Source organism: Natrix helvetica, assembly GCF_964273705.1.
Source record: "Natrix helvetica genome assembly, chromosome: 6".
NCBI lineage: Eukaryota > Metazoa > Chordata > Lepidosauria > Squamata > Natricidae > Natrix > Natrix helvetica.
This window is the reverse complement of record NC_138553.1, coordinates 51,793,439-51,819,113: the sequence shown is the minus strand read 5'-3', so window position 1 is coordinate 51,819,113 and position 25,675 is coordinate 51,793,439. Positions and strand designations below refer to the sequence as shown.

The window sequence follows — 25,675 nt, the reverse complement described above, 5'->3', positions numbered from 1 at the left end:
GAGGGGAGACACAGGGGTAAAGTGCAAAGACCATTAACCGGATATCAGTTTCAGCTCCATAGAAGAACATGCCAAATGTTGATCCTAAAAATGAATGGATTTCTTCTGAACTTTGTCTCGAGGCTCGTAAATTAATTAGGTCATCCTTCGGAAACTTCACAGAGAGCTGAAAATGACTTTTAAAATCTATCAAGATTTCCGGGTTTTCTGAATCCCAGGTTCTCCAATCACTTCCCGATATTTGGGGTGCTTGGAGGGAAAATCAGGCAACCATGACAGAGGCAGATTATTGAAAGAAAGCCTGATTTCAGCTGGAGGAGTTTGGCCAGCCCCAGACGTCAAAGTTCTAGACATCCAAGCTGCGATGGCTTTCCCAGCGGCAGAAGCAAGAAAGGATGAGTACTGGTGGAAATTAGCCCCTAAGGCACTGTAGTTGAGTTCCCTTACCCCAATTCCCAGATAAAGGGAAGGGTCTCGAGCGAGCTGGCAAGGATGGCCTGGATGTGGGACTGGGCACAAGCAAGGCTCCCAAAGCCCCAGATGGAATCACTGGGGAGTGCAATAGAGCAACTGAGGGAGGATTTTAACTGGACCACCCTTCATGATAAGGGACCATCATGCCACCCAAAAGAGAGGGGAGGGACATCTGATCCTGTTGAAGGGAGGAGACGCAGACTGGAGCGCAGCCCCCCTCCTCCACCCAATAGAAGGAGAAGGAGCCCAAAACTGCAACCAGTGCCTCTCCCACGCAGCAGGCAGGCTGCCCGGGGTAGGCAACTCCTCCCTCTCTCCGAATTAGAGGTGAGGAAGATGGCCAGCCAAATCAGGCACAAGCATACAGAGGCCAACAAGAGGTTGGAGGAGTAGGGCTGAATGACCCGCCCCAATTCAGGGGGAAGTTTGACAGGGACTCAGACCAGCTAGCTCTATTCCTTGATTCAGCTGATATCCACCTAGAATGCTATGGGCACCTCTACCCATCCCCCAGAGCCATGGTGAATACCATCGCAGAGGGGCTAGAGGGAGAAGCAAGGGAATGGTTAGCAGCCCTCCACAAGAGGAGAGCCCCCCAACTGCAAGACATAGATGACTTCCTGCAACTGCTAGAGGCCAGATTTGAGGAGGCGTAGGAGGACCCATATGCGGAAGAGGAACTCAGCAATCTAAATCACAGGGGCCGCCCCATATATGAGCACATTCGTGAATTTAGGAAAGTCATTGGAAGGCTATCCCCTTTACCAGAGCGGCTGCTGATGCATTTTTTCAGAACAAGCCTGGACAAGCAAATTGCCCAGGTAACCGCATATCACGACATCCCAAATCGACTCTCTGAGTGGTTCCGAGTAGCAACAAAAGTCGGCAGTAGACTTCCGGGGGTGACGTCATATTGGGGCAGTTACAGGGGAAGACTCTCTGTCTCCCCTGTCTGATTTTTTGTGTCTGGAGGCTGCTAACAGCAAAGCTGAGCCTTGGTGAGGACAGCTTTAAAGAGGGGAAAACCCAGCGGTGACAGAGGAAAAGGTGATCCCTCGTTCCGTAGGGTGAAATCCCTGAAATCCGATACGGAAGAGACCAGTTGCCATGGCGCGGTCATGGCCTGGCCCGGAGATGTGACAGCCTGATTATCGGTGGAAGGAGTAAAAAGTGAGTAGCAGCTGATTTATCGGCGGACAGTGTTAAAGAATTTGATACTCCAAGACACTTCTCTAAGCTGGTGGAATTTACAACAGTGCAATAAAGAGAAAACAAAGGATGCCTGAACTGAACTGTAAGACGATGCAGAATTTGTAGAGAATGAAATGGATTGCAGTTACTGAGCGGTGTATTTTTGCTGACTTTGGAGCCTGGATCTACAGTGACACAAACTGAGAGTTTTGTGTGGGTGGCGAACAAAGTGTGAAAGAAGGAGAGAACAGTCCCTTTTCACATAGAAGAGAAAAAGGCAGAAGAAAGAAAGAGAAAGAAAGAGACAATGACTGTGCAATTTTGAATACAGAATTTTGAAAGCACAGGGAATAGAATTTGCAAGACACTAGAGAGATAGAGGAAAAAGAACTGTTGTATTCCCATCGTAGGATTTTGGATTGGACTCACTCATAACTAGCTCTATGTACCTCTGATATCTCTACATTATTTAGGGTATTGTAATACTGTTATATTTAATATTTTATAAAATATACATTTTATTTATTTATCCATATCCCACATATATTTAATGTAGATTTAAGCATATTTAAAACAAGATAGAATTTATAGCCACTTCTTTTACTACTGCATATTAGAAAATTTACCTACCTTTAAGTTAGGAATTGTTAATAAATAATAACCTTTAATTAATTTAATTAACTGCATATATCGATTTATATATTTATGAACTTTAGCAAACATACTATATAGCGAAAAGTATAATAGATTATTTAACAATTTTATATTATAAATATTTATCTATTTCTTTCCATTGCTCCCTCTTCCCCTTTAATGTGATTCAGTCTATAGCTTTTTATATAATTGTCTATAATTGTCCATAGAAAATTGATATCAAGGGTTGAATTTAATCAGTGACCTATATAATCTTATTATTGTTAAATATCAGATTTCTTTTTTTACTTTTTTTTTAAGAGAGGGAGAGATAGGAGTACTTAGGGAAAGACCTGGCGTGAAAATTGGAAACCTATGGTATTGTGAATAATTTTTTCAAAAAGCTAAAGATGGCAAACACATCCACAGCTACCAAAGCCTTAAAGAAAACACAGCCAGCAGTAGCCTCTCCAGCAGGACAAAAGTTAACAAAAGACCTGTCGAACAGTGAAAAACCAGGGTCTGTACCAACCCTACAAAGCCTATAAACCTCATTAAGCATGATCCAGGAATTTATGATAAAAACACAAGAGTCAATAACTAATAATCATGATTACATGAAAGATGATCTAGGGAAAGTGAAAGGCGATCTAGCGGAAGTGAAAGGCAATTTAGGGGAAGTAAAAGGTGATATAAAGAAGTTGGATGACAGAATGGGGAAAATACAGGAAACAATAGCTAAAAATGAGCAGAAGATAAAAATGATAGAAACTAGGACAGAACAAACTGAAAAGAAAGTGGAAGAAACACAAGAAAGACTGACAGCAGTTAACAGAGAGCTCGGGGAGGCAGTAGTCCACTTAGAATTAGAACGATCCTCTTTCTATTTAAGATTTCAGAACATAGTAGAGACAAAAGATGAGGATCTACCAAAACTCATTAGTGATCTTCTAGCTGACCAACTGCAAATGGACAAAAGTGAACTGAGGAACAATATTGATGAAATCTATAGAGTGCATACAAATTATGCACGAAGATACAAGTTTCCCCGTGAAATACACATAAGATTTGCAAAAAAAAAAAAACTGTCAGAGACGAAATTTACAAAAGAACAAGGGATGAACAGATTGTCCATAAAGGAAAAGAAGTCATAACCCTTAAACAAATACCAAAGAGAATCAGAGAGCAAAGAAGGAATTACAAATTCCTCTCTACACAACTGATAAAATATAAAATAATGTTTCACTGGTTGATACCGGAAGGCATGTTAATATCTTGGCAAGATAAGAAAATAAGGATTGACACCGTAGAGAAAGCCCGGGAATTCTATGAACACTATATAGAGGGTGAATCAGACAGCAGAGAGGAGTTGGAAACCCAAAGCCAAGAGGAGCAGCTGAAGGAGGAAAAAGGACTAGACCAAGATGTGAGAAAGAAGACCGATACAGCAGCCCAGGAAAGAGAAGGAGTGAGGACAAGAAACCAAAAGGAAACAAAACCAAGTAAAGGAACGAAGGCGAAAAACTAGTAACAGAATGGAGGAGGAAGTGAAATTAATATCAGCCAACATAAATGGATTAAATTCACCTATAAAAAGAAGACAAACAATTTCTAAGCTCCAAAAACAAAACATGGATATCACGTGCCTACAGGAAGTTCATATTATAAAAGGAAATGGCAATATCCTGGAATCTCCAAAATTAGGAAAACTACATCTGGCCCTGGCTGATACAAAGAAAAGAGGAATTGCAGTATATATGAAGGACTGGCTAAAACCTAAACAGGTATATGCAGATGAAGAGGGAAGAACATTATTAATCAAAATATTAATAAAACAAAGAAGAGTATTAATTGCAGTCATATATGCACCAAACACAAACCAGAAAGAATTAACTACATAAACGGATTGCAGAACTGGAACTGGATAACATATGTCTACTAGGGGACTTCAATGCAGTGGTAGATCCAAAGAAAGACTATAAAACAGATAATAAAAAAATATATGAAAGGAGAACTCTACCAAATACATTCTGTGAAATGGCCCAAGAATTAAATCTAAAAGATGTTTGGAGATAAATCAATCCACAGAAGAGCCAATACACATTCTTTGCAAACCCCCATAATTCATGATCCAGGATCGACATGGTATGGATGGATCCAGAAATGGAGAAAGATGTAGAAGAGGTAGAAATAACACCGAACATGTGGGCAGACCATAACCCATTAACAATCAAATGGAAAGGAGAAGCAAAAAGGAAAAAGAGATGGACCATGAAAGCAGGTTGTAAAAGAAAATAATTATGTACAGTATATGGAAAAAGAATTAGCTAAAAGAAAATTGGAATGAACAGACAACTATTCAAAACCTGTGGGATACTACTAAAGCTTATGTACGAGGCATTACAATAGCATATACAATAAGAATAAACAAAGATAAAAAGAAACGATATACAGAGCTTCAGGAGAAACTGGGGAAATTAGAATATAAACTTCAGAAAGTACCTCAAAACAAAGAAGCCAAAGAAGAAAAAGAAATAATTAAACATAGATTAAACTTAATTACACAAGAAGAAATGGCCCAGAAAATTAGATCTTGTAGGCAAAACTATTTTGAAAATGCCAATAAACCGGGAAGATGGCTAGCCTATAAACTAAAAAAAGAGAAAGAAAAGAAAATAATACAGCAACTAGAGGATGAAAAAGGGATGATACACCACCAAAAGGAGGAAAAAAAAATAGCAGTAAGATACTTCCAAGCATTGTACTGCCGAGAAAAAATAGAAGAGGAGGATATTAAAAGATATCTCCAGAGGAGAAATCTTCCAACCCTACCGGAAACAACAAAAGAAACATTAAATGAGAAAATAACTAGGCTAGAATTAAAAAGGGCAATCCAAAAACAAAAAAATAATAAAACGCCGGGCCCAGATGGAATTCCAGCAGAATTTTATAAAGGATTGCAAAAATCATTAGAGAACATATTAATAGAAATGTATAATGAAATATTAGAACGAGCTGTTGGAAGTTATCACCCAGCCCTCTCCCAGAAAAATGAAATATCCTAGGAAATATTGAAAAGGCAGAATATTTCTCTGGATGTGAAAAGAAACATGTTTCAAAAAGACAAGGTAACTCTCACTGCAGCTTCCTGCCCCCACCTTTTGTCCATGAGTCATTAAAGGCCAAGCTAGTCCACTTTACATAATAAAAGACTTCTCCCCTTCACCTCCATGGGGAAGGTAATAAAGGCATGGTAATATAACTGACCACATGGCATCTGAACTCAATCAAACCTGGACTCAGCCTAGAGAGTTGCCCCTGCATGGGCCCATGTGAGTCTGAAACCAATCAGAATACATTTCTTACACAGGAACAGGAAACAGAGAGGTGGGACCGAACAGATTATAAAAAGCCTTGCAAGCCCTTCTTCTTCTTCTCTTTTCTTCTTCATCACCCAACACCTGGAAGCATGTGATCACCTTTTTCCCCAGGACCTCCAGCCATGCGGTCCTGTCCTCCATTAAACCATCTTTGTAAGCAGCCTCCATGCCTCCAGTGTATTTTTCCCCACTTGGGGGCGAACCCAGAAGGACATTTCTTCCAATAGAGCTAAGACACCAAAATCCTGGATGGAGGCACTAATAACACTAATTTCCAAAGACAACGCTGAAAATGAAAAGATCCAAAATTATAGGCCAATCTTGCTGCTAAATGCTGATTATAAAATATTTATGACAATTATGGCAGAAAGAATTAAAAATATATTAAATGAAATCATACACCCAGACCAAAACGGATTTTTACCTAACAGACACATAAAAAACAATATACGAACAATAATGGACATATTAGAATACTACGAAATACATCCAGGAAAACAAGCAGCATTGATATTTATTGACGCACAAAAAGCATTTGATAATCTGAATTGGGATTTTCTTATAAATCAACTAGCAGTAATGAACTTCGGAGATAAATTCATCGGGATGATCAGAGCAATATATTCAAGTCAGAGGGCAAAAATAATACTAAACGGGGAAGCAACAGAAGACTTCAGTATAACCAAAGGGGTAAGACAGGGATGCCCGCTATCCCTGTTGTTATTTATCCTCTCACTAGAGACATTGATATCACAAATCAGGCAAAATAAGGACATAAAGGGACTGAAAATTAGAACACAGGAATATAAAGTGCAGGCCTTCGCAGACAATCTTGCATTTATCATAGAGGAACCCCTAGAAACTGGACTAAAACTATTACAGGATATAAACCAATTCGGTAAAGTAGCAGGGCTTAAAATAAATAAAGAAAAAACTAAAATATTAACTAAGAATTTAACCAAAAGACAAAATGAAGAACTGGAGGAGAAACTGGGAATTTCGAGGGCCAAGAAAATTAAATATTTGGGAATATGGCTATCGGCAAAATGTATTACAATAAAAGAAGATAATTACAACAAACTGCTACGACAGATACAAAAAGATTTGGACAATTGGACTAAACTACAGATATCACTAATTGGCAGAATCTCAACAATCAAAATGAATATACTATCCAAATTACTCTATCTTTTTCAAACAATACCAATTAAATTAGAGAAATTTTTTTTCGAACAAGTAAATAAAATGATATCCAAATTTATTTGGTCAGGGAAAAAACCGCGTATCAAATACAAACTTCTACAAGATAGTAGAAACAGAGGCGGTTTTGGACTGCCAGATTGGGAGCTATATTACCAGGCGGCAGCCCTAACATGGTTAAAAGATTGGATCCAATTAAAAAATAAAAGAATCCTTATCCTAGAAGGACACGATCTCCAATTAGGCTGGCATGGCTTCCTCTGGGAGAGAAAGACTAAATCCCACTCCTACTTTCAGAGACATATAATAAGGGATGCTTTGTTTAGGGTCTGGGAAAAAATAAAAAGAAAACACTACCTGAAAATCCCAAGCTGGTTATCAACCATGGAGGCAATGACATATCCATTTACTATAGACCTTAGAAAAATGATAAGATACGCAGACCTCTTAGATGAAAAAGAAGAACTAAAATCAGTACAAGATCTGAAAGCACAGGGAATAAATATGGAATGGTGGCCATACCTACAAATTAAAACAAGATTTTAAAAAGATCGGGAACAATACGGAATATTTGAGACACAAGTAGAATTAGATAAAATATTATTAGGAACGGGAGGAAAAACGATCACTAGATTATATAACTTTCTTTTAAAATATAAAATGGAGGAAGAGATGGTAAAGGAGACAATGATTAGCTGGGGAAGAAATTTTGGCCACAATATAGAGTTAGAAAAATGGGATAAACTGTGGGAAAGAAATTATAAATTTATGAAGGCAGCAGTTTACAAAGAAAATCTCTATAAAATGTTTTATAGATGGCATTTGCCTCCAGCGAGATTGGCCAAAATGTACCCAAATTTATCCCCTAATTGTTGGAGATGCAATCACAAGCCTGGAACATTCTATCACATGTGGTGGACGTGCCCCAACACAAAGAAGTACTGGTGCAAAATTTGAAAGTGGTTAGAAGAAATCACTGAGCGAAAAATAGAACTCAAACCAGAAGCATTCTTACTAGGACTACTGGATCAAAAAATGGACAAACAATCTCAATACATAACCATACATATACTCACAGCAGCCAGGATTGCCTTCGCACAAAATTGGAAAAAAACTAATACACCCTCAGACGAAACTACAATCAGGAAAATACTTGAGTGTGCAGAAATGGACAAAATGACAATAAAACTAAAAGAAAGAGAAGAATCGGACTTTTATAATGTTTGGAATAAAATATACAAGTGGCTTGAAATTAAAAGCCAAAACAGGAAATAGAGAATACAAATAGATGGAGATACCAATAATGAATATTACTATAAGGGTTTATACTATGCTTGTTACATCATAGGACAAGGCTATAGTAATAGGAAGGCAATGAAGAAGGGAGAATTATAAAAGTTAGGCAGGAAAGCCGATATTGAAAGCTGTAAAATTACTCTATATTGTTATGTATGTTCTGTGTTTTGTTTTATTGTGGCTTTCCCCCCCTTGTTGTGTCTTTTTTACTGTTTTTAAATATTAAAATATTCAATAAAAAATATTTTTTTAAAAAAAGTCAACAGTAGGCTGCGCGCCAATGACATGAGAAAGCAACCTGGGAAAATGTCAAAAAAGCGCTGGCTAAAGCGGCACGAACCTGTAAGAAACAGGCAGATAAACATTCCAGGTGGGAAAGTTTACTTCTCCACAAAATATTTGAGATTAAAACTCCCTAGCAAGAAACAGGGGCCAAAGTTTATGGGACCATTACCCATAGTAAAGATCATCAACCCAGTCACGGTGCAATTGAAACTGCCTCGATTGTTGGGAAGATACACCCGGCGTTCCATAGTACCCTCTTAAAACCCGTGATCAGATCCACTCTGGCCCTAGTACCCTGGGCCCTGTGGTCATAGGGGGCCAAACCCATTATCAGGTTCAATGAGTACTTGATTTGAGGTGGCACAGGAGACAACTCCAATACTTAATCAAGTGAAAGGGCTACCCCTTATCAGAGGCATCTTGGGTAAAAAGTAGGAATATCCAGGCTGATCACCTTATAGCAAAATTCCATGCAGAAAATCCAGGTAAGCCTGGGGGAGGAACGAAGTGAGGGGAGCCGAATATCAACTTGTAAAGCGTTATCATGACTATTATCAAGTTAACATTGGAGGGAGAATTCCATGCATACCTTCGGCCAGAGTTGGATCACATATTTCTACAGCTGGCCTGTGGGGTGCAAAATTCACAACCGGCTGCAGCACCTCGTTGGTGGATATGATTTATGACACAGACTGAGGGGAGGGGAGACACAGGGGTAAAGTGCAAAGACCATTAACCGGATATCAGTTTCAGCTCCACAGAAGAACATGCCAAAATGTTAATCCTAATAAATGACTGGATTTCTTTTGAACTTTGTCTCAAGGCTCATAAATTGATTAGGTCATCTTTTGGAAACTTCACACCTTGGTTGTATAAAGAGGCATAGAATCAAAATCACATGAAGTATTAGTACCACTTTATAAAGCCTTAACAAGACCACCTGGAATACTTCATCTAGTTTTGGTCACCACATTACAAAAAAAATGTTGAGACTTTGGAAAAAGTGCAAAAAAGAGCAACCAAAATGATTAAAGGATTGACACTAAAACATGACGAATGGTTGCAGAATTTGGGTTTGGCTAGTCTAGAGAAAAGAAGGACTGGGGGGGACTTCCGGTGGCACCGTAGGAGTTGAAGGAAGTTCCTTTGGGAACGCCAGCGCCGTGATCGAGTTAAGCTGCTAGAACAGCGTAAATCAGCTGTCTAGCGGCTTGAAAACTCTCCCCTCGGGAAAAGAGGGGGAGGTAAGTAGCCGGGCAAGGGTAGAGCTCCCCTAGACCCCCAGGAGCAAAGGGAAACTTAAAAGGAAGGATAGTATTTGTTAAGTGCCTGTTAACGTTGTTAAAAGATCCAAGAGCTCAAGTTTAAAGAAAACAGCATTGGTTTATTAACAAGCTATAAAATTTAACAAATCTGGGGATTAGGTGGACTTTTTGGACTTAATAATTTGGCTGTTGAAAAGTGTGATTTGAATATTTGGAAATGGCTTCAAAACAAACAAAATTAAGTGTTTCTAAGAGCGTTGGAAGTTCCCCAGCCCAGACACATAAATCGCAGTCTTTCTTACCCCCAGCAGATACACAAACTTTGACACTTGAAGCCCTCCAAAGCGCTTTAAAGGAACAAGCCGCTGTTTTGGAAGGAAAGATTACAACTGCTTTTAAAGATGTGTCTGATGAAATGTCTGAAATTAAGGATTTAATCCAAACCCGCAACCAACAGATAAGAGAGGATATAGTGGATGCATTTAAGGGCTTATTTGGTTATGTAACATCACTGGAGGATAGGGTGGAAGAAATTAACCAGTCTAATGTCAATTTGGAGAATAAAGTTGATAAGGCACAAAGTAAGATCGATAAGTCAGAGGCAGAGGTTACAATGATACAATATAGAGCGATGGAATTTGCTTTGAGAATAAGAGGCCTGAAAGAAAATAACCAAGAAAACTTGAGATTTTTGCAGAAGCTTTTGCTCAATTAATTGGCGAACCAAAGGTAGAATATGATTGGCAGATGGATAAATTTTACCGTGTTAATTCATGGATTGCCAGACAGAGACAACTACCAAGAGATATTGTAATCTATTTTGTCACCAGGAAAACAAGAAATGGAATATTACAAGCGACTTATAAAAACAAGCTACAAGTGGCAGGTCAGGAGGTGGCAGTATTGAAGGAAATTCCCCCTAAAATGTTGAGATCTAGAAAGGACTATGAATTCCTAGTGGATAAACTTAGAAACCGCCAGATACAGTACAGATGGGAGGTTCCGGGCGGACTGGTGGTGAATTATTTAGGTGAAAGATATCGTCTTAATTCAGTTTGGAAGGCAAGAGATTTTTACAGTAATGTACTAAAAGCTGGATACCTACCATCTCCAGGACTCAGAAGAAGAAAAGAAGCAGGGGAGGCTAGACAGGAAGATACCCAGGTACAAGCGGGTGCTGCTCAAGCTTTGGAATTACCCGAGGAGACAGAAGGAGTTATGGAACAAAGACAAACCCGAGCGGCAACTAAACGTAAAGAACAAGAATTAAAGATGCAATAAGCTCAGATAACAATCCAAGAAGCTACAAATACAAATACAGAAGCTGTGGGGGGAGCCAGGCCTAAGAAGAAATTCCAGCAGGATTTCCAGGTGGTTCTTAAGAAGCTTCAGGGGGCTGAAGATGACAATTAAATTCCTAACCTGGAATGTTAATGGTTTAAACTTACCACAAAAAAGGAAAAAAATATTTCACCATCTGAAACAATTTAAAAATGGTGTAATTTGTTTGCAAGAAACGCATATTAGAACAAATGGCCAGAAATATCTGATGAATGCAAGATTGGGAATGCACTTTGTGACATCTGCTCCCGAGAAGAAAAATGGCAAAGTTATATACTTAAGGAAAGACTTAAAGGCTGAATTAATTGAAGCAGATCCTGAAGGAAGATATATCGCAATTGAATTATTAATAGAAGGAAAGAAAATACTTTTAATGGGAGTATATGCTCCCAATCAACAAGAAGAAAATTTTTACAAGTTGCTCCATAATAAATTAATACAATGGGATTATAGATCGTGTATATTACTGAGTGACTGGAATGGAGTATTGGATACTATGAAAGACAAGAAGGGACTTTCGCAAAATATTCAAATACGAGCAAAATTCCCTAAATCTTTCTTTGACATGATGGAGGATATGGAACTGACGGATATTTGACAAGAACGGAATGTTAAAGAACAAGACTTTACATTTTTTTCTGATAGGCACCAATCTTTCTCTAGAATTGACTTTATATTAATTACTAATGATTTTCTTTCCAGGGTGAAGAAGACGAAGATATGTCCGAGAACCCTAACAGATCACAACCCGGTGTGGATGGAACTGGAATATGGAGAGGGATCTAGGAGGTCTTGGAGGTTAAATGGAAATTTATTTAGATATGAGGGAAATGTCACAGAATGTAAAAAACTACTGAAAGAATATTTTGCTTTTAACATGCATAAGGGAGTATCCATGGAAATGGTTTGGGATGCAAGTAAAGCATATATGAGAGGTGTTTTAATAAACTTGAATAACCTATATAGACGTAGACAGAAGGAAAAATGAAGGGAATGTTCTATAGATGGTATTTAGATCCCAAAAAGTTAGCTTGTATGTATCTGAATTTACAATCTAAATGTTGGAGATGTGATTGTGTTGATGCTACGTATTATCATGTATGGTGGACTTGTAAAAAAGTTAAAGCATTTTGGATAAAAATATGGTGGATTATTCAAAATATTCTTAAAAAGAGGATAAAGTTCATTCCCCAGCTGTTCCAGGTATAATTACAGATTGTACAGCTATAGAGACTAATTTGATTTTGAACTTAATAACGGCAGCAAGATTGTTGGTGGCGCAGTACTGGAAGAAGGAAGAACTGCCTAGTATTCAAGAATGGACGTTAAAAGTAGTAAACTTAGCAGACATGGCCAAAATCTCAGCATATTTGTAGGGTTATTCAGATGAGAAATACAAGCGAGAATGGAGAAGATGGATTGACTACATTCAAAATAAATATCGGACTAAGAAATTCCAATTAGCTTATGAATGAACAAGGAATGTTACAATTTATCTAAAGCTAGTTTAATAAAAGGGGAGTTAAAGTACAAGAGGAGGTAGGATGCTATAGTTAGTTAGCTTATGTTAGTGTATGATTGTTAAATGTTTATACCCTGTATTTTGCTCTGGGAGTTTGAGGGGAGGGAGGGTTAGAGGAGGAGTAGGGTTGGGGTGGAGGGAGGGAAGGGGAAATATTTGTAAAAACTATTAAATTTTTAATAAATAAAAAAAGGACTGGGGGGACATGATAGCAGTACTCCAGAATATGAGAGGCTGCCACAAAGAGGAAGAGGTCAATTTATTATTGAAAGCACCAGAGGGCAGGACAAGAAACAATGGGTGAAAACTTACCAAGGCGAAAAGCAATCTGGAATTAAAGAGAAATTTCCTAATAGTGAGGACAAACAATCAGTGGAACAGTTTGCTGTCAGAAGTTGTAAGTGCTTCATCACCGGACGTTTTTAAAAAGAGATTGGACAGCCACTTGTCTAAAATGGTACAGGATTTCATGCTTAAACAGGGGACTGGATTTTCAAGGTCCATTCCAGCTCTATTCTGATTTTGATTCTAAAATTTTCAAGTTTCAGTTTCAAATGTGAACATAGCAGCTTTGTAGGTTGATGAAATCAAATTAAATGAGGTATTATTGTCAGCCCTGAAAACCCCCAGAAAAACTATCTCCAAAACAAGTCCGCTGGGCGCAGTACTTCAGAAGATTTAAATTCGAACTGAGGTATATCCCTGCAGGAAAGAACCTGCTAGCAGATGGCTTGTCAAGAAAGCCACAGTTTGACAGTTGGAGGGAAAGACCATTGGCTTACCTGAACAGTCGTTCTCTGGGCGCTGCGGGAGAGTCCAAGCATGGGTTAACACAGTCTAATTGCCCTAGGACTGAGTGAGTTTTTTGTTGACCACGCCTCATTTTGCCTCTGCAATTCAGTTTAAAAACGAAGAAATCGCCATACAGGACGGCCGTTCCTCAGTTCACGTAAGATCAACCTTGATCAATCAACAGACCCCGGGTGGGGTTGGACTCTCCCGCAGCGCCCAGAGAACGACCATTCAGGTAAGCCAACGGTCTTTCTCCTGTGCGCTGCTTGGAGAGTCCAAGCATGGGACATACCCAAGCTGTTGTGTCCCAGGGCGGGTAGAGTCCAGAGTGTCCGTAGCCTCAGCAACCTTTTGTAAAATCCGTCTTCTGAAAGAGGCTCCAGCAGAGGCAAAGGTGTCAATCTTGTAATTTTTAATAAATGTCATGGGTGACGACGACATGGCTGCTCTGCAAATGTCAATAATAGACGCCTGGGTCGCCCAAGCAGCTGAAGCAGCTGCACTCCTCGTTGAATGCGCAGTCACTCCTCGCGGCATAACTTTGCCCTGATGCTCGTAGGCAAGTTTGATGGAGGCCCGCAGCCAGAGCCCAATCGTATGGGACGATGTCTTGCGGCCCAGCGACCCAGGGTGGAATGAAATGAACAATGACTCGGAGCGCCAAAAATCCTTGGTTCTTTTGACGTAGATACGGACTGCCCTCCTTACGTCCAACTTATGCCAGGCCTTTTCCTTTGGATGAACAGGTTTAGGACAAAAGTTGGGAAGGATCACTTCCTGGGATTTGTGAAAATGAGAGTTGATTTTTGGAATAAAGGCGGGATCCAGCCTCAGTATGACCCTATCAGGATGTATAATGCATAGATCTTGCCTGACTGAAAGAGCAGCCAGCTCTGAAATCTGACGCGCCGAGGTGATAGCGACTAGGAAGGCAGTCTTAAGTGTCAGGTGATGGAGGCTAGCCTGCCTCAAGGGCTCGAAGGGCGCCCCTGTTAGAGCCCTTAGGACGAACCTGAGGGTAGATATTCACCGCGCCCCTCAGGAAGCTCTTAATCTGTGGATGTTGGCTCATGGATCTAGAAACGCTACAGGTAAGGACGGTTGACAGGGCCGCGACCTGACGCCGGAGCGTGTTGGGCGCGAGCCCCCTGTCCAGACCTTCCTGGAGAAGGTCAAGTATTTGTGGAACGGAAGCAGAAATGTCCTTTATACCGTTCTTCTGACACCAGTCAGAGAAGGGAGTCCATGTGGCTTCGTATATCCTAGCAGTGGAAGGTCTCCTGGATGCTTGTATAGTTCGAATGACCTTGTCAGAAATTTTCTGTTTCCTCAGGAGGTCCCCCTCAAGTGCCAGACGGCTAGTTGCAGCTACTGGGGGTCTGGATGAGAGATGGCCCCTTGGCTGAGGGAGATTTGCTCCTGAGGAATTCTCCATGGTTTCTGGATGGAGAGGCTGACAAGGTCTGCGTACCAGGACCGTCTGGGCCAGTGAGGCGCTACCAGTATTATCTCCGCCTCTTCTGCCACCGCCCCGAGTCCCTTCTGGGAGAGGGTGCGGTTTATAAATTAAATAAAAGTTAAAGTTAAAGCTTGGCCACCACTTGTGGGATGAGAGGAAGAGGAAGAAACGCATATAGAAGTCCTGAGGGCCATCTGCACCTCAGCGCATCCGTCCCCTCCACCAGAGGGGAGTGGTATCGTGAAAAGAAACGGGGCAGATGTGTGTTGGAGTGAGTGGCAAAGAGGTCTACTTGCGGTTTGCCAAATCTCCTCACGATCTGCTTGAACAGGTCCGGGTGCAGCCGCCATTCGGAATGGTCGATCGTCTGCCGACTCAGCCAATCCGCTTTCTGGTTGTTGATCCCTGAGATGTGGTCCGCTCTGATGGACGCAAGATGGCATTCCGCCCACCTTCCCAGGGACTCCGCCTCCACCATGAGACTCTTGGAGTGCCGCCTTGCCTGTTTAGGTGGGCCTTTGTTGCCACGTTGTCTGTTAGTAACAGTACATGATGGCCCACAATCCGGGATGCAAACCGGCACAAGGCAAGACGTGCCGCTCTCAGTTCCAGCCAGTTTATGCTCTGCGCAGCTTGGCTCTGGCTCCACTTGCCCTGTGCGAGCTGGCCCTGGCAGTGTGCCTCCCATCCTTGTAGGCTGGCATCTGTTGTCACCACGGTTCTTTCGGGGTCTTTGAATAGGCACCCCTTCTGTACTGCCGTGGTCCGCCACCAAGGTAGCGAGCGGATCACCTTTGGCGGTAACTGAACACGGCGTGATGAGTTGCTGACCTTCGCCCTCTGCATTGGCAGGAGGAACCACTGCAGCTCCCTGGCATGGAGACGTACCCAGGGAACTACCTCCAGGCATGAGATCATGATCCCCAGAAGTTGGGAGAGCTTGGCAATTGCCAATGACCTGGACAGGCGGCATTGACGCACTCTGTGTCGAAGATTTTTTAACCTGTCTGGCGACAGGAACACCTGACAAGAGGTGGAGTCTATTATGGTGCCGAGATGTTGAATGCGGGCGGATGGTTCGAGGTGGCTCTTCTTCCGGTTCACCGAGAAGCCGTGGCGCTGTAGAGCCCTTATGGTCACCTGAACGTCCCGTCGGGCCTGGTCGCGACTGGAGGAATGGATGATGATGTCGTCTAGGTAGCATTCCAGACGAATCGGCCGGGTACGGAGATGGGCCGCCACCACTGCCAAGATCTTTGTGAAGGTCCTGGGTGCGGACAAGAGGCCGAAGGGCAGGGCGCTGTACTGATAGTGCCTCCCGTCGTAGTGGAACCTCAGAAACCGTCTGTGAGCTGCATGGATGGGAATGTCCAGGTAGGCCTCCTTCAAGTCTATGGAGGTGACCAGATCCCCCTGCCTTATGCATTCTAGGATGGAGTGGAGAGATTGCATCTTGAATCGCTTGTAGGCCAGATGCTGGTTCAAGCGCTTCAGATCCAAGATGGCTCTCCACCCCCCTGAGGCCTTTGGAACCAAGAAAAGAATGGAGTAAAATCCCTGCTTCTCCTGATCCTTTGGCACTGGCTCTATGGCCCTTATTTGATACAGATGGAGGATCTCCTTCTGCATGAGGTCTCTTTTTAGGGGGTTCTTGGGAGTCAGACAATGAATGAATGTCCTTTGGGGAAAGGATAGGAAGTCTAGGACTAGTTCCCTCCTGATCGTGTTGAGGACCCACGAGTCTGATGTGATCTCCTCCCACCTGTCGGCATATAACTGAAGCCGACCCCCTATGGGAGGAACCCTTTGATGGTCACTTTCCTCGCCGGAAGTGGCAGGAATTTGCACCGCCACGATAGGGCTTCCGAAAGGAATTTTGCTGTTGTTGCCTCCCTCATGACCCGTAGGAGCCTCTATCCTGGCCCTATCTGTCGCCTGGGAGTAGGATCTCTGATAGTTAGAGGAACTGGACGCCTGAGGAGGTCTCTTGTGCCCTAAAGGATTGCTTCCGAAAGGAACCTGAGCCCTTGCGTTCGTTTTTCTTGAGAGTGGCTGGGAAGACCTTCCGTTTGTCCTTTGTCTCGATGACAAACTTGTCCAGGGCCTCCCCAAAGAGCTGCCCCCCTCTGAAGGGGGCGGAAGCGAGCTTCCTCTTCGCCTTCATGTCTGCCTGCCAATGGCGGAACCACAGGAGGCGACGAGAGGTGACATTGGATGCCAGAGCCCTGGACGTGAATTTAGCCGCGTTCAAAGAGGTATCCGCTGAATATTCAACTGTGGTAATTATTTTGTTGATGTCATGCTTCCACCGAGATCCCCCAGAAGGGGGTTTGGATCTCAGTTGACGCAGTCAAAGGAGGGACGCCCTAGTGAAAAAAGAGGCAGAGGTGGATGCCCTGATGGCCCAGGCCGCCGCCTGGTGTGTTTTGTGACATGCCTTCTCGCATCTCTTGTCTTCGGCTTTGAGATCTTCTAGGAGATCGGCAGGTAAGTTCGAATTAGAGGTCAAGGAGACAACCGCTGCGTCCACCTCTGGCAATTTTAGCGCCTCCTCCATCTTACTTTCTACGGCATAGAGAGACTTATCTCCACCGCTGGGGTAAGTAAGGGTACCCGGCTGAACCCACTGTCTTTGGACTACGTCCATGAATAAATCTGGCACTGGCACTAAATCTAGGGTAGGCGCTGGTTCATTAAACAGGCCCTCCTTATGGTCCTTAGTTGAAACTAGAGAGGTGACCGCAGTCTTGGGAGAGGAACCCAAGTCAGTGCCGCCTTAGCCTTATGAAGTATAGATTTGAATAGAGAGGGTTTGAATAACCCTGTGAAGGCTGGCTTATCAGGAGGAAGATCCTCATCTTCCGATCTCAAAGTCATCAATTTCTCCTTCTTCCCAGACCGACTCCTCAGTAGCCACTGAGGTGCCTGGAGAGGGAGGAGACTGATTCTTGGCTTGCGCCAAGGTAGGCCTAGACTTTGGAGTGCCAGCAGGTCGGGCCTCCTTCTGCTTGATGCCCTCGGCTATGCCCTGGGAAATGGCCTGAGCAATCACTTCTTTCATTTCAACTGACAGGGCTGGGCCCTTGTTTTCCCTGGGGCGGGCTGATGAAGGAGCAGGGCGCTTCCTGTTCCCCCTGGCATAGGTACTCTGTTCCTCTGGAATGATATCCTGGAAAGGTACCAGCTCCTCCCTGATGGACGAGCTAGGAGAATCAGGGTAACCCCAGGATGCGTCAGGGGAAGAATCTCTTGAAATTTCCCCCCCAGACAGGGGAGACCTGTCCCCTCGGGGGGAGTCAGATTCCCGCTCTCCTCTCTGGTCTGATGTAGGCTCAGGCAATGCCTCGGGAGACCTATCACTCCTATGGGGCTGTGAGGTCTTTTGCCTGCGAGGCCCTTCCTTGCTTTTATCAGTGTCCCCAGAGGGCCCAGGGGATGCCCTCCCTGAGGTGGCCTTGCCTCCCTTTCCTCCGTTGGGGGGGGGGGATCAAGCCTGCTCCGCTTGCAGGAAGGCCCTGCCTGCACTTCTTGTGTCCCCAAACTTTTGTCTGCCATACTGGCCAGCCGGTCGCAGTAGGAACAGACAGGTGAGTCAGATGCAAGGTGAGACGGTGCAAGGGCGTGAGCCAGCCGGCCAGAAGAACGCCCTGCGATCCGCAAATGAGGGGAAGGACGCCGGAGGGCAGAACCTTCTTTTCCCTTGATGGCCACCTCCCGGGCTGAGCTGTCTCCCGATTTGGGCCTCGCTGGCTTTCCGGACAAGACTCACGCACAGACGGCTTTGCTGCTGCTGCTGAGGACTCAATCTGCCTTCTCCTCGTGGCTCCGACGTTCTAAATGTTGCTCGGCGCTTCAAAATGGCTGTCGCTGCGCGCACAGTTTTCCCCCGTGCAAAACGGCCGGGCTTGCAGCAAAAAGTGCGTGAAGCCTGCCAAAATGGCCGCCACTGTTGCCGGGCAGGATAAACGGCCGCTTTTGCCGCCCGAGACCTCAACGGGCCCTCCAAAGCGATCCAGACGAAACCGACGGGGATAAATACCGCCGGGAAGCCCCGCGCTCGCCAGCAGCCGCCGGACAAGCAATTCACCCCGCGCGTTGCATACTCGCATTCAGCAGGCGATGGGCGTCCGGCAGAACCTCTCAGGCAGCGCTTTGTTAAAGGAGTAGTGTAACGTTGTCAGTTCTGGTTGATAAATCTTTTTCTTCTGTGTTTGCTGTGGGGAGTCCAGTTTAACTGCTCTAAGACTGAGGAGCTCCCCAGCCACAGTCCAAACGGGCGGACTGAGTTTTTAAACTGAATTGCAGAGGCAAAGGGATGCGTGGTCAACAAAAAACTCACTCAGTCCTAGGGCAGTTAGACTGTGTTAACCCATGCTTAGACTCTCCAAGCAGCGCACAGGAGAAGAGGTGATTCACACCATCATTCCTCCTAAATAACTAGCAGCACAAGTCAGCACCAGAGGCCAGAACAAACAGCCAAGTGATCCCAACCAGGACAAACTGACAGCCACACTCACCGACTACAAAGACGTCTTAATGATGAGAGATGGACTTGCCTGAAAAGGATCTACAATATACGTTCCTGCCAGCTTACGGCTAGAAGTGTTACAGAGCAGTCATGATGCGAAGTTAGGAGGCTATTTTGGATTCCTAAAGACTCTCCACCTCGCCAGGCGTCAATTCTGGTGGCCAAAGATGAGGGCAGAAGTGGAGGACTATGTAAAGAGTTGTGCCACGTGCGCAGCGATGAAAATAAGACTGGGCAAGCCCACAGGGCTACTGCAACAGGTAGCCAACCCCAGCCGACCTTGGGAAGAGATTGCAATGGATTTCATCGTTGAGCTCCCAGAAAGTGGTGTGAACACAGTAATTTGGACAGTCATTTATTTGTTTTCCCAGCAAGCCCACTTTATCACTTGCTCAGGGTTACCGTCAGTTAAGAAGCTAGCAAAGATGTTTGTCAAGCACATCTATCGCATGCATGATGTACCCCAGAGAATCATCTCTGACTGAGGAGTCCAGTTTACCACCAAGTTCTGGAGGGAGTTCCTGAGGTCCATTGGGTCTACGCAAGGACTTAGCTCAGCTTTCCATCTGAGCACAAGCAGGGCAGCAGAATGTAAGAACGTAATGGTCGAACAATAAATCCGTTGTTATGTGGATTACCAATAGGACAACTGGTCTCATTTGTCAAAGAAACGTACAACAATGCTTTCCACAGTAGCACTGGATTAACTCCTTTCCAAGTTACCAGCGGCATGGAATTTGTTCCCATGCCTGAGCTGCCCAGAGAGCCTCCCTCCTCAATGTCTTTGACTGAATGGATGGACTCTCTCAAAAAGGGGTGGTAAAATACCAAAAAAGCCCTGGCAGACACAGCGGAAGAATATAAGAAACAAGCAGACAAGTACTGCTTGCTTCAACCCCCCTTGCATCTGGGGGATAAAGTTTTTCTATCGACCAAATAAATACGGTTGAGGATGCCTAGCAAGAAATTAGAATCGAAATTTTTAGGTTACTTCCCAGTAGTCAAAATAATTAACCCAGTTACAGTTCAGCTCAGCCTGCCTAGAATTCTAGGGAAGATACACCCTGTTTTCCATTGTAACTTGCTGAAACCTGTGATTGGGTCTACTTTGTAGTAATGCAAGGAGAAACACATTATGAAGTGGGAAAAAAATTAGACTCTATAGAGAGGTCAATTACAATATTTGTCAGAAGCTACGTGGGTAAAAAGTTGGAATGTGAAAGCTGACAGATTAGTGAAGCAGTTTCATGAAAAATTTCCAGATAAGCCAAAAGCTCCCCCCGGGGGTGGGGGTGTGGAAGAGGTTGTTAGTTAATGTTAACCCTCTGCATTATTCTCTTTACAGGACACTTGTGTCTTTTGAAGGGAAGCTGCCTATCAGATCTGGAAGCCATCTTTTCCTGTTTGGATTTCAGGCCTGCCACTTTCTACTGTGGAAAATGGGAGGGGAGATTATACAGAGTTGGGTGATATGCAGCCATAACAACATTCTTTCTCAGAAAGTCAAGATCGCTTTTGTTCCTGAACCTGGATGGATGTGGATAGGAGGAATCTGTCTTCGTGGCAATGAAGGATTGGACCATGTGATAGACTTGTGGGTGTTGGGGCAGGGGTCTTGAACTTTCAACTGTGTGGGAAAACCTGGAAGCTTTCAGATTTGGGTTTTCCCAGTTGTGCCAACATGACATTTTTAATAAAGTGGAACTTTGAGGAAACACAAGCCTTTCTTTCGTTGGGTGTGTTTTTTGGAACCCTGTCACTGTAACTATCTCTGCCGCCTCTGAGCTAAAATTTGGCATTTACTTACTGGTATAATAAACTTACTCTGTTATAAATCATTCAATATGAAACATTCTACTTTCTAAAAGTAGAATCCCAGTAATTTTGTAATTCAAGAATACAAAAATATAAGATAAAATAGAATATGTATTTTTTTCAAAGAAAGATGCCAGTATACTTGCACTATTGAGCTATATTTAATAATACCATTTTCTGAACCCCTTCAAGTCAAGACTTCTGCAAACTGCTCTGACAAATCCCTACAGCTTTCTTGGCAAAATTTCAGAAGTGATTTGCCATTCCTTATTTCCTGTGGCTGAGAGAGTGTGACTGGCCCAAGGTCATCCAGCTGGCTTTGTTGCTAAGACAGGATTAGTCTCTGTTTCTAGTTGATGCCTTAACCACCAAACCAAACTGGTTTTCGAAATCACATTTGTTAAATGCCAAAAATTTGGAAGAAACTAGTGACCACAGAAAGAATGAGTCATCTTACCTTCAAATATGTATACAATTGATCAGGGTAACTTTTTAATTTTCGGAAATCTGATTCAAGTTGGAAAGAATTCATAGGGACTGGAGGCACAGAAAATTCCGACACAGAAGAAATAATGTAGTTTTTTGTCTTAGCTTGCTTTTTTAAAGCACAAGGCTGAAGTGATGGTTTTTCTTTCACAGTATTTGTGGTAACAGATCTAAAAATATTAAGGCAGAGAATTTTTGTTTGGTTAAATATTTTGCCTTAGGAAATATATACAATTACCTGTTTAGAGTACATGGTACCATGTCAACAGTAGCATTAGAACCTCTGAAAGAATGAAAACATTAAATTGTCATTTGTGTAGCAAATTATGCAAATTTTCATATGTAATTAAGCTTAACAAATGCAAAATGCAGTTGACTCAGCCTTCCAGCCTTCCCAGATTATTGGGGGCAATAGGCTGACTCTGTAAACCGCTTTATTGAAGGCTGTAAAAGCACTGTGAAGCTTAGAGGGCTGTAAAAGCACTGTGAAGCGGTATATAAGTCTAAGTGCTAAAGTGTAAGTGCTAAGTGTAAATAAGCAGTTGAACCGCTGAACTAGATTCTTAAACTGATGTTTAATTTTAAAGGGTTACAAAAAGTAGTGAGAAAATCACAATATGCTTTTGGCACAAATTCATGCATAGGATATTTCTTTTAGAAAGCCTTTCAACACAAAAAAATGATAATGTTCTGTTTTAAAAAATATAAGCCTACTCGGTCAACAAAGCATCACCAATTTCTTCTATTTTCAGCAGCTTTGCTTTGGGAGTCCCAGATGAAGAGAAATCTTCATTTTGATTCTTAATAGATATTAGTTCCTGTGTTTCACTTGGGTTATCAAAAACAGATTGAATAGGCTCAGATTCTCTGGTGGGCATCAAATGTGCACTTAGCACATCATTATTGATTTCCTCAATGTTTATTCTTCTTAAAGGTTTCTAAATAAACAAAAACAACCGAGCAATGAATTAACATAGAAACACACATTTACATATAATGAGCAACATTTCTAAAGAATAACTATATCTTAATGAAAACACAGAATATTTTGTCTGTCTCTTCCACAGAAATAATCTAAGGGAAATGTTGCATCCTATCTATCAATCTTATCACAAAGGTAGAAAGAAGAAAATAACTGAAATTTCACTCCTTTAAATATTAATACTTTTTGTGCCTGATTTTTCAGTGACTTGAATATAATATTAAAATGAAAGTTTATCATTATTTGAATGTGAAAAGGGAGAATGAGATAAAGAATAGCAGGAGAGAATAAACTAGAATTCCACATTTTTGTGTTGACCAATTCCTGAATTGAGGGATGCTTGATGCACTCTGAGCTTGGTTATGTTCTGTTTCAGCTGTTTCATTTTGGGTAATTAAATGTCTGCAAGAAAACAACCAAGCTCAGAGAGCACCAAGGACCCCTCATTTCAACCCTGACAAATATTCTTTATAAATTCCTGACTTATCAACATGTGAAGACTAGCAACTATGGTTTTAAAATCAGCTACAACCCATTTGCTTTGTTCCTGACAGCCAAGTGTAACCTGTTACCAACAATACCCAATATACTGAGTCCAAGAACTTGATATTGGTATTTTTACTGTGGACTTTATGACTTAATACTGTGGTGCATTTTTAATTTTTCTTTTCACTTTCTACACATTTGTGTAATATCTTACCTGATGAAGAGCTTCTAGGTAATTCAAAAATGTTCATGCTTTTTTGAGTAACTTTGTTTAGTTCTAATAAATGTTTTGCCCACCTATGGATTTTAATGATCCCATCCTCATTTCAAACTCAAGAGAATTATAACTGATTATAACTGGCCAGGATTTGCAATTAACTTAAATAAATTCTGGGTTAGATTCAATAGCGTGCTTTGAACTGGATAAGTGAAATTGAATCCTGGATAATTTATTCAGTTTTATTATCAATTCTGTTGTTATCTACTAAACCCACTATTCCCTCATTATTATATAGAAGTATTTGATTACTGGTAAATGCATAAGAGAGACAGGATTAGAGTCAGAAACGAGTAACTTCAACTATTATGCCAAATTGCTTAGCCTTACAGAAATACTACACAAAAAACCATCCTCACTAAAATTTATCCTTTCTTGCATCCTTCATTAATACTTAAGCCCACCTCCCGCCTTTTAACGTCACATTTTGAACTATTTTTGTCCTGTTTAAAATATTTATATTTGAACAAATAAACCAATACTACTTACAGCTGATCTCAGATGCAAAGGTTTATCAATGGGTTTTACCAGATTTTGTATTTCTGATTCATTCTGTGGTAGTCCAAAATATTCAGTGTCTGACAAAAAACCTTTTGCGATTAACTCCTTAAAGGAAAGATTAGTCAAATAAATACCCATGGAAATCTAAAGAGGTTAATACCCACAAAATATCCAGATTAAAAGCAATTAATTGCTGTTGCAAGATGGTATTAAAATACACAAGCATAAACACACATACATTTTTAAGCTTTGCTATTTCATTCATTGCTTGCTTATTTCCAGGTTCCAGCTTCAGGACACTTTTGAAATCTAGGAAAGGCAAATCATAATAATAATTTAGGCTTTCAATACATTTTTATGAAAGATACAAGTAAGCGTGTTTCTTCCAATATACATATTTATTTACAATGGTACAGTTACATCTATAAAGGGTAAGCACTTGGCAGTTTCACTAACTTCAAAAGGACTTCCAAAACATTTCTCTGATTAAAACCTATAGGATTTTGGTAATAGTAACATTATCTGTTCTTTAATTCTTAAGTTACTAAAAATCAACTAGAAAAATTTTGGTTCATAAAAGCTAAAATATTATGCTACTATACATCACAGCATTTTGAATTTCTGAAAGCTATTGTTGGATTGGAGCTACTTCCTTCAGAGTTGGATAGAAAAAAGGACAACATTAAACAGGCACACAATCGTACCTTGCATAGCTTCTTTTAGTTTTCCAAGGGCAGCTCTAGCTGTACCTCTTCTGGCAAATGCTTTAGAATATGAAGAATCAAATAACACAGCTCGAGTGCAATCTTCCTCTGCTTCTTCATATCTTATTGACAAAGAGTTATTTGTTTTTAAAAATACTTATTATAGCATAATTTAATACAGTTCTGGGCTCTTAAGGCATATAGTAATTCTCACCTATTCCAATGAAGGTTTTCATATTTTATGTGAGGTATGAAAAAGGAATATATACTAGAATGCATGTAAAATCACCTCAACAAATTAATGTTTTTATTATTTAGAAACAAAAATCTTGTAGAAACTAGAATGATAAGATACTCTATTTAAAGCTAACAGCAATAATTCCTTGCAGGATCTTGCTTGGATCCCAAGAATCTCAATTTTCACTAACTGTACTTTGTGAATATTAATAAAAAATAAAGGTGAAAGGCAAATAAATATATAACTCTGACTGAATTAACTCCACTAAGAAAATGTAAATTTGATGAGTTATATACAGCTAAAATACATGTGAGAAATATTAGTCTAGAACTACTAATGTAAGACATTCTACTAATAAAGAATATTTGTAGCTCAGGGTTGAAATGGGGGGTCCTTGTTGCTCTGAACATAGTTGTTTTCTTGCAGACATTTCATTACCCTAACTAGGTAACATCATCAGTGCTAGGAAGGAGTGCTATTTGATGTCAGTTTATATTCTGGTGACTTGCCTGTCTGTGTAGGTGAGGGTGGTCTTAGAGATTCTTTGGTTGGACTGTTTGGCAGTTTCTTGACTGGGGTACTGCTTACTTGATTGTTGGTCTGAAGTTAACCTTGAAGTTATTCTATGCTGATCTGAATGCCGATTACTGGTAGAGAAGTGCTAGAGTCTTTTTTTCTCTTTTGGGCTTTTGTATAGACTATAGATGTTAATGTTTATGTGTCTAATGATGGCTGATTGTCAGAGAAAATCAACTGGAAAAATGTGACAATCTTAGACCAGGTCAAGTTCAAAAATGCCAGGGAATTTCTAGAAGCCTGG

The 25,675-nt window shown here is 41.6% G+C and overlaps 1 protein-coding gene across 3 annotated transcripts in view; it reads right to left on the bottom strand.

The window, feature by feature from the left end:
* The window catches only part of RPAP3 (RNA polymerase II associated protein 3), a 54,210-nt gene that overhangs the window by 5,481 nt on the left and 23,054 nt on the right, over nt 1-25,675 (bottom strand). For all 3 annotated transcript variants that reach the window (XM_081958596.1, XM_081958595.1, XM_081958594.1), the window contains exons 10-14: nt 24,618-24,739; nt 24,152-24,222; nt 23,902-24,018; nt 22,382-22,605; nt 21,639-21,837 (exon numbers count right to left, since the gene is read on the bottom strand). In XM_081958596.1, the coding sequence (XP_081814722.1) occupies nt 21,639-21,837; nt 22,382-22,605; nt 23,902-24,018; nt 24,152-24,222; nt 24,618-24,739 (733 nt within the window). The remainder of the gene's footprint in view (nt 1-21,638; nt 21,838-22,381; nt 22,606-23,901; nt 24,019-24,151; nt 24,223-24,617; nt 24,740-25,675) is intronic.